Source organism: Glandiceps talaboti, chromosome 18, assembly GCF_964340395.1.
Source record: "Glandiceps talaboti chromosome 18, keGlaTala1.1, whole genome shotgun sequence".
In the NCBI taxonomy this organism is placed as follows: domain Eukaryota; kingdom Metazoa; phylum Hemichordata; class Enteropneusta; family Spengelidae; genus Glandiceps; species Glandiceps talaboti.
Genome location: NC_135566.1, coordinates 18864328 through 18880102, shown reverse-complemented (window position 1 = coordinate 18880102; position 15775 = coordinate 18864328). Strand labels below are relative to the sequence as shown.

Here is a 15775-nt window from a genome sequence, read left to right as displayed (position 1 = left end):
AGGCTCCGAGTTCAATATATGCACTTTCTTTTCTCGTGTTTCTATGTCCCAGCGTCGCTTACGGCGACTTTGACTACTGAGAAATAGAGTCATCGAGATCAGGTTTAGTCCAGTTTGTTTACAGTCATAGAAAATCGTATCTGTCAGTTCAATCGTCTGACCAATCAGATGTTTTTATTAGTGGGCGTGTCGTAGGCGTGTTCAGAATTATGAATAAGTAATATACTGTTTCGCATAGTCTCAAATGGCTATAGCTTTGTTGATTACTTTCGTTTTACCGTGTGCTTGTATCATTTACATGCAAAAATATTTTAAATTGTTACTTAGTTCTCATCAACAATGAATATTCCAACACCATGGAAATTATCGCATGGGATCCGCGAAACTGTAAATGTATGACGTCATACGACAGATCTATGCAAATACGGCCTTCTCTCCCTGCCGACGACATTTTGTTCCCAGTCAACCGATTGCACGTAGAATAAACTCCACAGCATTTCTGTCGTCTGAGTTAATACAACAAGAGAACAGAAGCTAGTGTTTGGATTTGCCAAAGATAAGGTAGCGACATGGTAAGTACTTGACTGAAATTAAGACTGTATAATTCGTTTGTTCGCGAACTAATGACCTTGCTATGGTGGATGTATGGCAATCGATCATGTTCACAGACGTACTTGTACAACCCATAACACCCAACTAAAGCAGTTCGTGTGTGTACCACAATGTTTATAGCATCCATATCAAGTGTAAAAGTATACTGTTCCATTTGGTAATTGACCACATAACAAAGGCCACATGCCAGGCATGTAAATAAACCAATATTGAAACAGTATACACTTTAGCACTTGGTATGAATGCTGAGTGTAGCACGTACACAGAGAAAGTGCTTTTCTCCAAGGGTTACTTGTATTGTTGTACTTGTCCTTGATCACCGACCGTCATCGTCTCAAAAACCGATCAAAGCAAGCACCAGAGGTCGATTTATTGTCTTTCGAACGAGCGGGAAACAAAACATAATAAAAGCAAATAGTAATATAATTTATGAAGACGGTGTCGGTATATGGAAGTATCACTTCCATATTCACGCAACACAAGAATAATGGATCCATGGAATGGCGACGAGATTCGATTCTCAGCCATACAGGCTTGTCCTGATTACAAACAGTGTATGTGACTCGATTTTGCCAATATCCCTAAACGAAAGCAAACTCCGAAAGTGACACCGTCAGAATCGAGTCCCGTCTTTACTTCGTCTGCGAGCATGACAAAGCCATACATAATTATTTCCTTAAAAAACCGAGGGGGGCGGTACATTATCAACAGAATCAAGTGCACTTCGGCGAGCTGTATTTGTATTTGTGTTAATGTGGAATGTGTACTATTGGTTTAAACATGGAGATATACCTCTATGGTTTGAAGATACATAGCTAGGAATGACTCCACGAATTCATACCATGGTGAGAATTATTTGCATTGTGTGAAAAGTATTAATTTTTACAAGCGATCTCATGGCCTTGAATTCCTGAAAAGTCCATGGTCACTTGTGAGTTAAACTCTATTCAAGAATGGTCATTACAAAACAAAATAATGTAAACGTCACTAAAGGTGTTTTTTGAATATTCATGAATGCCTAATAATAATAATAATAATAATAATAATAATAATAATATTAATAACGTCATTATTTTGTTTTATGACCATCCTTGTAAAAAAATAATATTAGATCGGCACAAGGTAATTTTATCAATGAACGCCCGATGGCATGCTCTTATGATCGGTGCCTTAAGTGCAGTTTAGTAAAGTTGCACCGGTCCATCTTTGACGAACATCGTGAAGTTGGACCGACCCCACTTCCGGTCCTACTTTGCCTGTTTGGCACAAAGTTGGAGTCCCACTTTACAGTCCCACTTTGCCACTTTAGGTACCCTTACATACCTCTTCAGTGTCTGGGGTATTGTTTACTTTTGTATATCAAGAAGGCCATCTACTTTGTACAAGAAATGTAAACAAAGATCTTTCCACCTGCCTCTGTAATGTCTATGCTGTCAACAGAGAACAAAGGAAATATTAAATTAAAGATAAATTGCATTACCATGTTTCTTGGGTTTGTGTCTTTACAAGACAGAATGATTCATGTTTTCAGCCACAACCTTTACCCATGGCCATGTCATGTCAACTCAAACTGTCTGGTGATTCCAGGTGTAAATAACACATTACCATAATGTATTGTTTGTAAGTTTAGGGTGGAGGGTCTATGGTTTAAAGTTGCACTAGCTGCATCTGAACATATTTTTTGAAAATGTTTTCTTAGATACAATAACTTACTTGCAATAACATACACACTGCATAGTATTGAATTACGTATTTAGTAAACACATTTGTATAGCTGTACACATGATAACTCATGTCAAAAGTGATTTTTTTTGGGTCCATACCCAAAAATCAGCACCCTCAGCGGTTGATCATGATTAAACCTGTTATTATTATACTAATGGATAAGATCGACCACTGATTAACATGTACAATATCAAATTATTGGTATTTTAACGTTTTTCAGTGAATAAAGTGTAGTTGTTTGATCGCAAAACAATATTACAGTTACAAACTAGTGCAGTTTTAACATGTCATGGTGACAGATTCAAAACTTAAATTTTTGCTCAAAATTTAAATTTTCCACTACACCAACTATGGATAATATTGACCACAAATTAACAGATACAATGTCTTTCTATAATTAGCTGACCTAAACAGACCTATACATACATGTATTGGTTACTTGATGAAACAAAATATCACAGTTGCAGGTAGTCCAGATGTAAACATCCTGCTATAAACATTTTTCATGTTATTATTAATAATAATATTAATAAATACTTTATTGATCCTACAAGGGGAAATTGGGAAACTGCCAGCAGTACAACAATTCACAAAATACAAAAATAATACAATTATACCAGATACACAACAAGATACATATACATGTAATGTTAAATTTAAACAGCTACAATAATTTAAAACTCAAACCCACAAGATCACTGCACTGCAGCTCAACACTGGTCATTAAAAATTCTTATTGCCTGTGGTAAAAAAGAATTCCTGAAGTGCTCAGTTACAATCTTTGGTAAATTCAGTCGTTTACTAAAAGTGCTCTTACATTCACAAAAAGTGGAATACAAAGGATGACGGTCATTCTCTAGAATATCTATGCCACCTTTCAGTTGTTTATTCAAATTCCCTCCCCAACACACAACACCAAAAAACAAGACATTGCCCACAACAGATGTGTAGAAATTACTCAGAAAGTCACAACTGATGTCAAAGGATCGCAATTTACGAAGGCAGTACATACGGGAGTTACATTTTTTGAACAGATTTTCAGTGTTTTCTCTCCAATTTAGTTTTCCATCAATCCCCATACCAAGATACTTATATGAATGAACCATCTCAACCTCTTTATCATTGATGTAAATAGGTGTTTTGTACTGTCTTTTCAGAGTCAAGTCAATTTTATAGACCCCTCTGAGTTGTATAGACCGGAACCAGAGGCAGAAAAAAGAAAGAAAGAGTTTCGTAACTACCAAGAGGTATGTGGATGTATGATATTTTATTTTTGTATTATCAATGGCCATCTGTAATGAAAAGGTTATGACTTTTATGTGATGTTATATAATGCACGGAAATATGGTACAATCCTATCTGTGACTATTGTGTGACATAGCTATTGGTAGTGTAGATTGGACTTGTCATGATTGGTCACATTGGTAAACATGTGCAAAAGCAGCTACAACTTTGTAGTCCCTTATGCAACAACCATGTAGTAGTATTTTTTTTTCATCCACCACTATTTGCCTTTGTGATTATAGATTTTTTTTCTTTATCATATTTTACTTATTAGCATAAATTTGTTCAAAAAGTTAATGAAGAATTGAATTGAATTCGTATTGCACCTAAAATTACAGCATTTGTAGTTATTAATAGTGACTTTTGACATTTTACAATTAAAGGAATACATAAAAGGAGCCATTTTTCACCCAACCCTTTAAATAGGCTTACAAGTCACTCTCTATCACAATCTGACTGTACTCTATTTGTAATAGTTTTCATGAATACATATGATACACATGTTTCACTTGTCTGACTTGAAAATACCTCACTGAGCAGTTTTTTTTAAAATGGGAAATAGCCCAAGTTAGCAGTACATGTAATACACATGTACAGTTCAATGATTTGTATGACATTAGACATGTCTGTATATCATGGCACAGTTTTGACCATTTCCCCAGGTGCTCATGTGGAGATATCCATTATGTGAACAAAATAATTTTTTTTTAGATTTCTGTGTGAAAATGAATTTCATGTTTGACTTAAAGTCTTTATTATTTTTCAATTTTAGGAAACAGACTCCACCAATGCACACATTGATCGTGTTAAACACACTTATAAAATGATGCACACTTACCAAACCTATGACTTTGTGATGGGTCAGGTAAGTATCTCATCATTCTATCTCCTTATGACATTTATGGTAACAATAGTGAAGATGCTACACATGCTATCAAATCAACTCTTCACCCCTTCTAGCTCAATGAGAAATCATGAACCAAAAGTTGTTCATGTAAATGAGTAAACCCCCAACTGTTAGAATGATGCAAGCAATGTATAAGTGTAACATCCTGATCTGACAAATATACATATTTGGATATTACATAACTGCTGCAAATAATCTGATTGGTGTCAGGGGTTGGGCTTGGTTGTTACATGTCAATATCAACAAATAAAAAAATTGTCTGTGTTCAGCGTGCAAAATTAACGCTGGTCCTTCGGCCCGAGACCAACAGATTTCCGTTCGGACCGACAGTTTTTCAGAATTACAACAACGTATCGGTCCTTATGACCAATCGAAATTTGGAGTAAATAATAACATTTTTTCAAAGATATATCCAATTTCACCTACATGAACCTGATCTTGTGTTACCTATTTTACAATCGACATCTCGTTCAAGTCAAGCGACACACAGCTAGCTCGCTACGTGTTGTTGCCAATGTTGATATCATGTCTACATGACGTAGCATACAGCGTCTAATCAGAACGTCTGAGACATTCATATTCATTTTACTCATTCAGCGCATACGTCTTTTTCCGCCATGATATCGTAATCATTTAATCATTGTTGTAAAGTTTATTGCTCGAAGTGTATGAAACTTTTAACGTGTTTGAGACAGTTCCACGTTGCATTTATAAAGTATGTGGCGATATTCAGAAGGCGGCAATGAGCTTCCGAAGAAGAAGACGAAACATACATTGTTTTTTTAAAGGCTGGTATTAAAGCCGGCAAATGTTAGTGACAAACTGACGGAAACATACGAAAATGGCGTTTTAACTAATAAAAAAGGCAGGTACATTTCGTAAAATATCTTTTTGTAAAAACAGTAAAAAAAAATGCGTAGTTTGATTGCTTTCAATTTGATGCATATGATAATGTACGTCCTGTCATGTTGTTATCAACGTGTAGATTTAGAAACGTTGCATTTTTGTTGCCATTGTTGTATCTGGAAAATTACTGCATCATACCAAACACGGGTACATAGTGGATGACACATTACAGTACAGTTACCATATCACGTTCCCACGTCAAAAAAAACTCGCACTGTAAGACATGTTTAGCCATAGTTCTCTTCATCATGGTCAGATTTCTTACACAAACAGTCAGAGACGATACTCAATACACCACGGTAGGGTATACGGATAGGGCTTTATGGGGGGGGGGGGCTTCGTTACATATTTGTAAAGACTGAAGGAAGACGAAACCGCTCCATGTCACTGTGTGGATGGAAATTGAAAAAAGCAAATACACAGTTTTCAAGAGGGATAGTTATGCGATAAAACTTTCTGCTATGATGAATTTGTGGGTCTACGTTCGCTAAGAGTTGGAAAGCTACATCAGCTGTTGCCACAGACGATGAATCTGACTTTGGATTACGTGATTCAGAATTTAGTAAATCGTACAGAGAGGAAGGAGAGGACTGTGATCTCTTAGAGATTGCAGATAATATAAATTTATTGATTCATTCACCCACATTATCTACAATCTATGGATCTGTATTTCTATGGTGGAATGAATACATTCAGTCTCAGACCACTATAGTCTATAGGAACAGATTATGGAGAATGAATATTCATAGTCTCTGCATAAATGAAAATCTCTACTCACAGAGTAAAAAATTACTTGGTTCGAAATCCAAAATTTACTTCCAAGTTATTTTTTGACTCTGTGAGTGGAAATTTTATGAAATAATAGTGGATAGTGAACAATTCGTTGTGTTCTCTTTTACTTTTATATCTAAAGATATGCTGTATCATATTAAAGTTCAAAATCATTTAATCTGTAAATGGGGGGGGGGGGGGGTGTAGATACAGGTCGTGAAAATGAACTGCATTGAGTATGGACCAGCAGTTTTCCTTAAAGACCAGCAGCATTTGCTACATGTCGGTCCTTATGACCAGTAGTCATTTTCCCTTAAGTTCACACACTGTCTGTGTTGGTAAACCATAGTATTGAATTAAACTTTTGTTCTGGACACAAACTTGAAAATTGTACCTGCAATTTTTGACAGCTCATTTCACTTCAGTCTTTGTCAAATTTCTGGTACAATTTTGATGTTTGTGTTTGGAACAAATGTTTAATTTGATACTATATAGAAAATACTGAAAGTTTGGTAGCAACAACATGGCATAGCATTTACTGTACCCTGTGCAGTTAGTATGGGTGAGGGTTAAACTTTGTTTTCAGTAACTAACTCTAGGGTTTGATTCAAGAGTTTGGTGTACAGAAAGTTCCTTGAAAGGCTAATCTACAGTAATAGGCATCAGATTAAGATGACACTCATTAAACTACTATATGACTTTGACCATGTAACACACTCACAGAACTCATAAAGAGTGCCTATGAAACTGCCGTTGTAGAGAGTATTGCAGATTTTTTATCTCCTAATATTGGACTACGGTATTATGAATATACAGAAAAGAAATCTGTCACTGTGACAGTGTGACTGTATTTTTAAAAAACAATAGTTGCATTTTGGGGACTGTAATCATCAAAGTGTTGATGTGATACATAATCGGAAGTATTGAGATAATGACTAGGGATTCACAATTAGCTCTTTAAACTCCTGACATAGGATACTGTATGTATACATGTAGCTTGGTAATTTTCTAAGGGACAATAACATAATGTCATTCAAGCCTGAAAATGTAATGTAAGAACGAAAAAGACAAACTTTGTTCGCTTCGGCCAAAACCCATCCCCCTAAATGAAAATTCACAATTGCTACATTGACACATTTAAATGATTTATATCTGATGAAAACCATGGTGAACATTGTAGTGGTAACACTACTGTTTATGCCAATTAAAAACATGGTAAACAGAATATAATGCAAACTGGAAACCTAGCACTGTATCTTACATTAACAGTAAATTTTAATCAACTTATCAGCATCTCAGTAGTAAATACTGAAGCTGTTATCATTGAAGGAGTGAAAGTTTTCAAATTTAGTGAGAAATCCATGCATGCAAAAATGAAGTTCAACAACTGTGCATTGATGCCAGAACCCCTTCCTCCTAAACAAACAAAGTTCATTTATTGAGCTTGTGTGACATCATGTGATTGTCCCTAACAAGGCAATTTTCTCGAGGATTACTCAGAATCAACCATACACACAAAGTCCACTTGAAACCCACCTGTACATCTGTGATCTTGCATAATTTGCTGGTTTTGTAAGTAAGTGTATGTAAATGTACAGCTGTCCTCCCCATAGTGTGCAATCATCAAATATTTCAACACGGGAATCATCAATCACCTTTATTCATTCATTCGTTTGTTCATATTTTTCCTCCACAAACAGCATGAAAAGTGGGGACAGTTAAATAAAATGGAAATGACAGTCATGGAAGCTCTTGACTATCTTAATAACCTTGTAGACGAAAGTGACCCTGATGTAAGTATAGCTTCCTGCATTATAACCCTTTATGTACAGTTGGAGGTAATCATAACAAACGGACAATTCACTGAGGTGAATATTCCTAAATATGTGTGATACATGCTATTTGATATGGGAATGTATTTAACTATTGTGTCATAATATACCATAAATGCTGTCATCATAAACCTGTTTGCATACTGACGTCATTGCGCTACATTTTAATGCTGTCTTTCCCAGCTTGTGGTTTTTTTGTGCAAACAAATACTGGATCTCACTGATTCTATCAGTTTTAAGTTTTAGCTGGGGAACGACTGTGGGTATCAAGTAACTAAAGTAACCAGAAAGGAATAACAGTTATGAAATATCAATATTGAAAATTATAATGCTGAACTACAGAGGGCGGTATGCTAATAATGAAGGATAATGAAGTATCCTTTATGAAGTTACGTGTATTGGAAAACCTGTCATGACCCCAAGTTATGTATGAATGACCTTTGTAATGACATTGAAGTTGAACTTTTGTGAAAATGTTCTAAATTTCTTTATTATTGAGGTTGATGTCCCAAATATATTCCATGCCTACCAGACCGCAGAGAGGATCAGAGAAAGGCACCCTGATAAAGACTGGTTTCATCTTACAGGTCTTGTTCATGATTTGGGTAAAAATCTAGCTCTTTGGGGTGAACCACAGGTTAGTGAATATTACCACACCATTTTCGGCTTCCACAGTCATCCTCACAAACCGTTGTCTGAGTTTAGTTCAAAAGCACCTTTATGAGAATAAAAATAGGTAGGGTGGTTTGTCTTCCATGGAGACTTGTTATCTTAAGTTTTGTAAATAGGGGAGGCGTTGCCCCAGAAAATACAGAACAAGTGAACAGTAATGAAGCAAGGCCATCATAATTAGGCTACCTGACAACAGGCTGGTCATTCTGTGACTGATGCGCATGTTTTTAAGAAAAACCTCGGTGTAGTAGTGCAATATGTATTAACTGAAGTGACGTGTTGTGTAGTGCAATATGTATGTTGAAGTAGTTGTCTTTAAGAAAAAAAACGCTGGACTATTTGTCTTGGTATTTGGCTTTACCTCAGATCTCTTGTTTGGACATTGTTCAATAAATCAAAATGATTGCACTGACACCACAGTTGTGCATTTTTGGTCAGGTAGAGTGATATTTGGTCAAAAAATAAACACTTGAAACTACTGTGAAGATGGATAGATAAAGTGGGAATGTAGTGTTTCAGAGACAGACCTTTAAAGGGGCACAAGCTGAGTTTGTATGTATTTTGGTGTAGTTTTTGCTGCATATTTAAAGGTTACTCGCAGTATTGTACTTACTGAAGCGTACTTATAACCATCACTTGTAAATGATTGAATTCGAATATGGTATCAAGCTACAAGTCATAAACGATCTGATGACATAATTTATTACTGTTATCAAAAAATGTTGAGCAAATATACCTACTATGAAATCAACTGTTCTAACAATACCAGAAGGTAATGGCAATGTTATAGAAGGCATTCATTGACAGTAACATTATACTGGAATGTATATATAAGTATTTTTGCTTGAGTAAAAAGCTTACAAAACTGAGTTTGTGTCATTTTAGTGTTTTAGTGTAGTCAGTTGTATTATATAATTGGAGGTACTACTTTTGTTTTTCAGTGGTGTGTCGTTGGCGATACATTTGTAGTTGGTTGTGAACATGCTAACTCCATTGTCTATAGGAATACTAGTTTTACAGAAAACAAGGATGTGGCCAATCCAAAGTTTAAGTGAGTATTCCATCTATGATCTAGTATGAATCTATCTTCTGATTTCAAAGCTGGATGGAGTTGTTCTTGGGAGAACATATAACTACATACAACTGTACATTATGCAAACATTCTGCAACAAGTGAAGAATTCATCAAACTCTTGTAAACAAAGCACTGAAAATGAATCCGTCAAAGTAAAAAAAAAATCACTGAATTATGATACAATCATGTTCTGTTATTTTATTCATTTTAGGAGTGTTAAGACAAAACTATTCAAATTTGTTGTGAATATTTAGTATGCAAAACTATAAATAGAGTTGGCCTTGTCACAGGCTATTGAGTTTATACCATTTGGTATATGAAGCCTCCATCCAACTGATGTGTGATTTCTATAGATTAAAAACCGATACATTTCTCTAATGTTAGAGGGTTATGCAGACATTAAACTTAAATTGGCTTCAAACATGTTCATCAGGCCTGTAAAACATAATAATTAGTTTTTGTACCATGACCAGTTCTTCTAATTACTCGAGTAACAATTTTGCAGGGCAGGTCGCCAAATTCTGTCAAAATCTCAGTTGCAGCTAGTGCAGGTTTAGGACTAAATCATTGTATCTATTCAAAATAAAACTCTGCTAAAGCTTTAGGTTTCAGTCACAACTGTAATACATTATTGACAGTGACCTTCCACCTCACTTCATTACATTATCTTGCTAGAGGGGGATCCACTCATTGGAAATGCTGTAGTTAATATAAACTTCAAATTGCCAAGTTTGCGACTCTTTTTGTTTAATAGCCATCACCCATACATGGCATTCCTTCCTGTTTTTTGTAGCTTGTATGTGAATCTATTGACATCTCTGTTAAAACAAATATTTATAATTTCTTTTTTATGTGTTTTTTAAAAAAAAAATGGCAATTAATGGCAAAATGTGGCAAGACAATATAAAAGTCTTGTTCTAGAGAAGCCAGCTATGCTGTCAATGTGGAAAAAGACCATAAAAAAACACAGATGATTGACTAATGATTCACCTAGCTGGCCTAAATATATCTCACACTCATTTTAATACTCTTCAATGTATGAATGAAAATACAATGGAACACTGGTTGAGTTGTGATAACGGAATGATTTTGAGGTGGCGAGAGCAGGGCTATTTAAAATACAACATATTTGAAAGAAAGAAAACATAACCGTACCACATATTTTGTTTGAGTTAAGAACAGTTGGTTCAATTGGTAGTGATGAGAATATGATATTTCATTGTCATTCGCAATGAATTCTTTCATTTGTTTTTCACACAATTGGTTAAGTTTGTGTGTTTCCTAGTCAAAATTGGGTGGGAAAGCTATAATTCTTCATAATTATAATTATCCTGATATTGAGGTCAAGGCATATACTAAAACAGTGTGTATGTTGATGTTGGTGTTATTTAATATAAGTTGAGGTCACAAACTGTTGGAGTATATCTGAACAGCTTAATCTTGTTTTACCCAGCTAGTATTTACTTGTGCACAAACAGATATTCCATTGGACTAAGATGCATGTGAATATGAGAGATATGTGTTAGCAAAATCAGTGTTCCACTGTATTATGTTGTAATTTATTTGTATATGAATATATTAATGCATCTTTGTCTCAATTGATTTCAGTGTTTTACATTTATACATAGACTGAAAGATACATTTCGGGTGCTCGTTATTATACACTCACTTTCTGGGGGGGGGGGGGGGGTTGAGGGTGAATGGGGTACTCCTGTAGAAAAGTGTATGTATATATGCTGCCCAAATTGGTTCCCTTTTCAAAAAAAAAGACCCTAAACATAGGTTGACTTTTTCATATGAAAATTCTCTAATTTTGGAGTCAATAACATGGTAAAGTTCTTCATACTTGACTACCTTGAATAAACCTAATTGACTTCATGATTGTGACTTGGGCCAGGCAACCTCTGAAAATATTAGGGACCCCCCTCCAACCCCACCAGGACTCACTTACGCATAGCAGAGTAACTCTAAGTAAATAAGAAGGAGTACCCACAAATTCCACAATATTGAAACCTTCAGTCCTGTATGTGAGTAAGAATTAGGCCAAAAAGCTTGGCTGGATCATGTTGACTAGTCCTCCTTTGAATTGATTTAAAGCTATGCCAAAATCTTTTGCTGCACGGCTGTGGTATTTGTTTTGTGTTACACTTGCCAAGGCAATAACATGTAATCATATCATTGTGGGTCTTTGGGCTTTAATTCAGTGGGCATTGGTGGAAAGTAAACAATTTCCATGTGGCATGGTCGGGTTCTGTATGCCCCAATTTGGGGTAATGTCTATTCAACATGATAAACAATGTCCATAAGGGCCCTTTGCATACACTAATATTCTTTCGCCAAGTGCAATGGCACCAAAACAAATTGTGGATTCTTACAGCTCCAAGTGCGGTATTTATGAAGAAAATTGTGGCTTGGAAAATGTTATCATGTCTTGGGGGCATGATGGTGAGAATAAGCACTTTTCAAAGAAATTAGAGAGTGAGAGAGAGGCAAAGAACTCAAAAATTACGAAAAAGAATTCAACTATACTGCTAATATGCAGTACATGTTTGTTATCTGGTGCATCTACAGGAGCATTTGCTTCTTTGTTATTTTTCACTTTCATTTTCATAAGTACATATCAGTGTACATGACAAGATAGTTTATGTGTCGTCCAATTCATTTCAAAACATCCATTATCATGAAACCACTCATTGTTGAGTAGATATAAACTATCTTGTTGTGCACACATGTTTACCAGTTTGATGATTTACTAATTAAATTACTCATTTGATGTGGACGGTGAGGGGAGGGGAGGGAGGAGTTCAACAAGTTTTAATTGTGCATTCTGTTTGTAAATAGTGTTATGATATTAGTTACCCAGATACTGTGTGTGAATGTGTGATTTGTTGATGGGGAAAATGCAGTAGACTCACCGGAATATTATCAGTTAAAATTAGTTGTCATGGTAACGTCATGGTAACATACTATTTATAACATCTCAACTTTCTCTTGTTTAAATGGTTTTGATGTTTTTTAAGTACATTTCCATTTCCTGTTTCCTGAATATTGACATGAATTCAATTTTTGTTATGTGATATATCTTTTTTCGTTAAAAAAAGGTAACAAATTAAACACATATCAGTTCATATGTACATAGCTGTTTGAGAACTAGCTAGAGAAAAATAACATGTACTAATGTTCTTCTATCTGATCTGTAGAGAAAACTCTCTTGAATTCTGTTGTTTTAATGTTGACATTTCTATGTTACAGAGTACATGTACCAGGTTCTAATGGGTAATAAATCAACTCTACCAGAAGAAGTAAGTCCTTACATTTCAGTGTTTTGTCAAATCTGTCACTAAATTTGATTCGTCTTCAAAGCCAAAAGTTTAGAATGTATGTATTCATTGGTTTAATATACCTTTACCCAATTTAAAGGGTTGTGTGTCAATCCCAGATTTTCAGATGAGTGTTATCTTATCAGTGGAACCATAGCAATTTACACAGAGAAATGTACACATTTTTCACATAGTAGTAAAGTATTTAGAGAGAGAGGGAGGGGGGGGGGGGGGGGGCTGTGTCTTCTACAAAGAGTTGTTAATCCCAATCCAAACTGGGTCATGGACATACTCCATAGACTGTCATAAATTATCAGAAGTTTTCCTCTTTTGTGTAGCATTGCAAAATTCATCTATTTATCTTTGATATTCAAATTTTTGTTTTTGATTACTTAACTTTAAATTAGCATATTAACCTAATGTTTCTCAAATTTGGCATTGATTGATTGATTAATATGTCAAAGCTCAGAGTCTAAAACTATAAGTACTACGTGAACTTGTCTTTCACAGAAGTGTTACAACTGCATTACAACTGTGGAAAATTAACTCTCAGCTAAGTATAAAGATAGACACAAACTAATACTAGTATTGAAACATGTTGATACAAGAATGTAGCATTAGTTTCATCGTATACACAGTAGGGTGGTGTTACTGATGACTTCCATGATAGTGCAGCATACATTGTGATAGACTTCCAGTGTTTACACTATCTTGATTACAGGGTGATTATATCCACACCACTAGGGCACTGCTGTCACTTATTTGTGTAATCTATCATATTGAGCAACAATAACTTTAGTTTGTGTCTATCTCAGTAATCTGAAGGCGTAGTTTCCACAGTCGTATTATGCTATTGTTTGTGTTAAGTAGTATTTCACAGAAAATGCAACCATTAGTGCCAATCAGGATCCCTGTCAGACAGATTATGGCAAAATGTGATATAAGAAAGACCATAACATAGTTTAGTAACTTTAAGATTGTTTGTCACCTTTTCAGGGTTTATACATGATTCGCTTCCATTCCTTCTATCCCTGGCACACTGGGGGTGACTACATGCATCTTTGTAACAACAAGGATAGAGAAATGCTTCCATGGGTCACAGAATTCAAGTAAGTTATTCCCCTCAACACTACCTGGGAGCATTTTCCTGGGAAAGAGTTCGAGCCAAACTCACTTTCTCTGTAATTATGATGCTCACTTAAAGGGACATGGTCAGTAATGCCTAATTTTCATCTTTTTTGTTTCCACATAAAAAGTTACTTATATTTTACTGTCACTTGTTTAATGATTAGTAGTCACTGGCAAAACTCCTACCATATTAACTGCTGTGATACTGTTTTCTCAAACTATATGAACAAAATGACGTCATTTTATTCTTCTATATTAGAATATAGTATCACAGTAGTTTGTACAGTAAGAGTTTTGCCAGTGACTTCCAGTTATTAAACAAGTGATAGTGAATGGTAAAATATAAGTAACCTTTTATGTGGAAACAAAAATAATGAAAAATACCCGGGAGTTGCTGACGATGTCCCTTTCAAATAACACACCAAGTTGAACTCTGAAAAAGAATGAAATTTAATATAATTATAACCTTGGCTGATCCAGTGCACTAGAATAACTGGTTAATTTTACATTTTTTTTCAAAATTAGTAAATATGTGTGTGAAAGCAATATGACCCTGTCAGTAGAATACTATGCCATGTTTTCCAATGCATTTAAAGTATGACATTGGCTATTTTGATCAAAAAGATCCTAGCAACTGCAAACTAAACTTACTTCTTATTAATTATCTTATGACTTTGGAAATATGTGAAAAACTCATTTTATCCTATCAGCTGTACTGTCTGTCTGTCTGTCTGTTACATCTTGTCTCAAAGACCACTGAAGTTTTCGTCGTCTTCTTTTTGTGTAGCAAATTTGACCTGTACTCCAAATCTGATGAACTTCCCAATATCGAAGAGTTGAAACCTTACTACCAAAGCCTGGTTGACAAATATATGCCTGGCAAGCTGAAGTGGTAAAAAGCAACACAACTGGAATGCATCAGTGCCTAAGCTTACACAGCAAACATCTCTAACCAACTGGTGATGTTGGGTTAGGTAGCTTTGTTGGTTTTGTTCCCAAGGCCATTACAAGATTGAGAAGTAATAAATTGCAATTTATTGATACAGGGTGGGGGTGGGGGGTGTCAATTTTAAGAGGTGTTCGTGTGACTTGTGCCATTTGAATATATATATATATGCCAGCTGTCTTACCAAGAATTATTTATATATAAATAAAATGTACTGTAAAAGTGAAATTTTATGCCCCGTTTGAAAGAAATGGACAATTGTGGTTGCATTAATATATTATGCATACAATATTTGCATATGAAGGGAGGGTGGGGTGGGTTTCAGGAGTTATTGTTGCTGCATTTCTCATAAATTTTCATGATAATATTTACACTTTCAACACATGAAATCTTTAGCCTACCATACTCAAGTTGCAGAAAAATCATTTGACCAATGTGAAACATGAAACTGTTAGACAGTCACATACTTATCGGGTGAAAGCTATGCACTTCAGAAACAGTCTCTTGTATGTTTATTTCATATGTAGAAGAAGCCATTTTTTCATCTCACGGCAGATCTCACAAGATCCTGCATGAGCCATTGCATCAATAGCAACCA

The 15775-nt window shown here is 35.2% G+C and overlaps 1 protein-coding gene across 1 annotated transcript; it reads left to right on the top strand.

The window, feature by feature from the left end:
- The first annotated feature begins 442 nt into the window (after positions 1–442).
- Positions 443–15426, top strand: LOC144448924 (inositol oxygenase-like). The gene is made up of 10 exons (XM_078139297.1): positions 443–572; positions 3495–3584; positions 4394–4486; positions 7906–7998; positions 8537–8674; positions 9651–9760; positions 12161–12228; positions 13036–13085; positions 14100–14212; positions 15019–15426. Exons 1-10 carry the CDS (start codon positions 570–572, stop codon positions 15125–15127), a joined length of 867 nt encoding a protein of 288 aa, XP_077995423.1. The 5' UTR covers positions 443–569; the 3' UTR covers positions 15128–15426.
- The last annotated feature ends 349 nt before the right edge of the window (positions 15427–15775 follow it).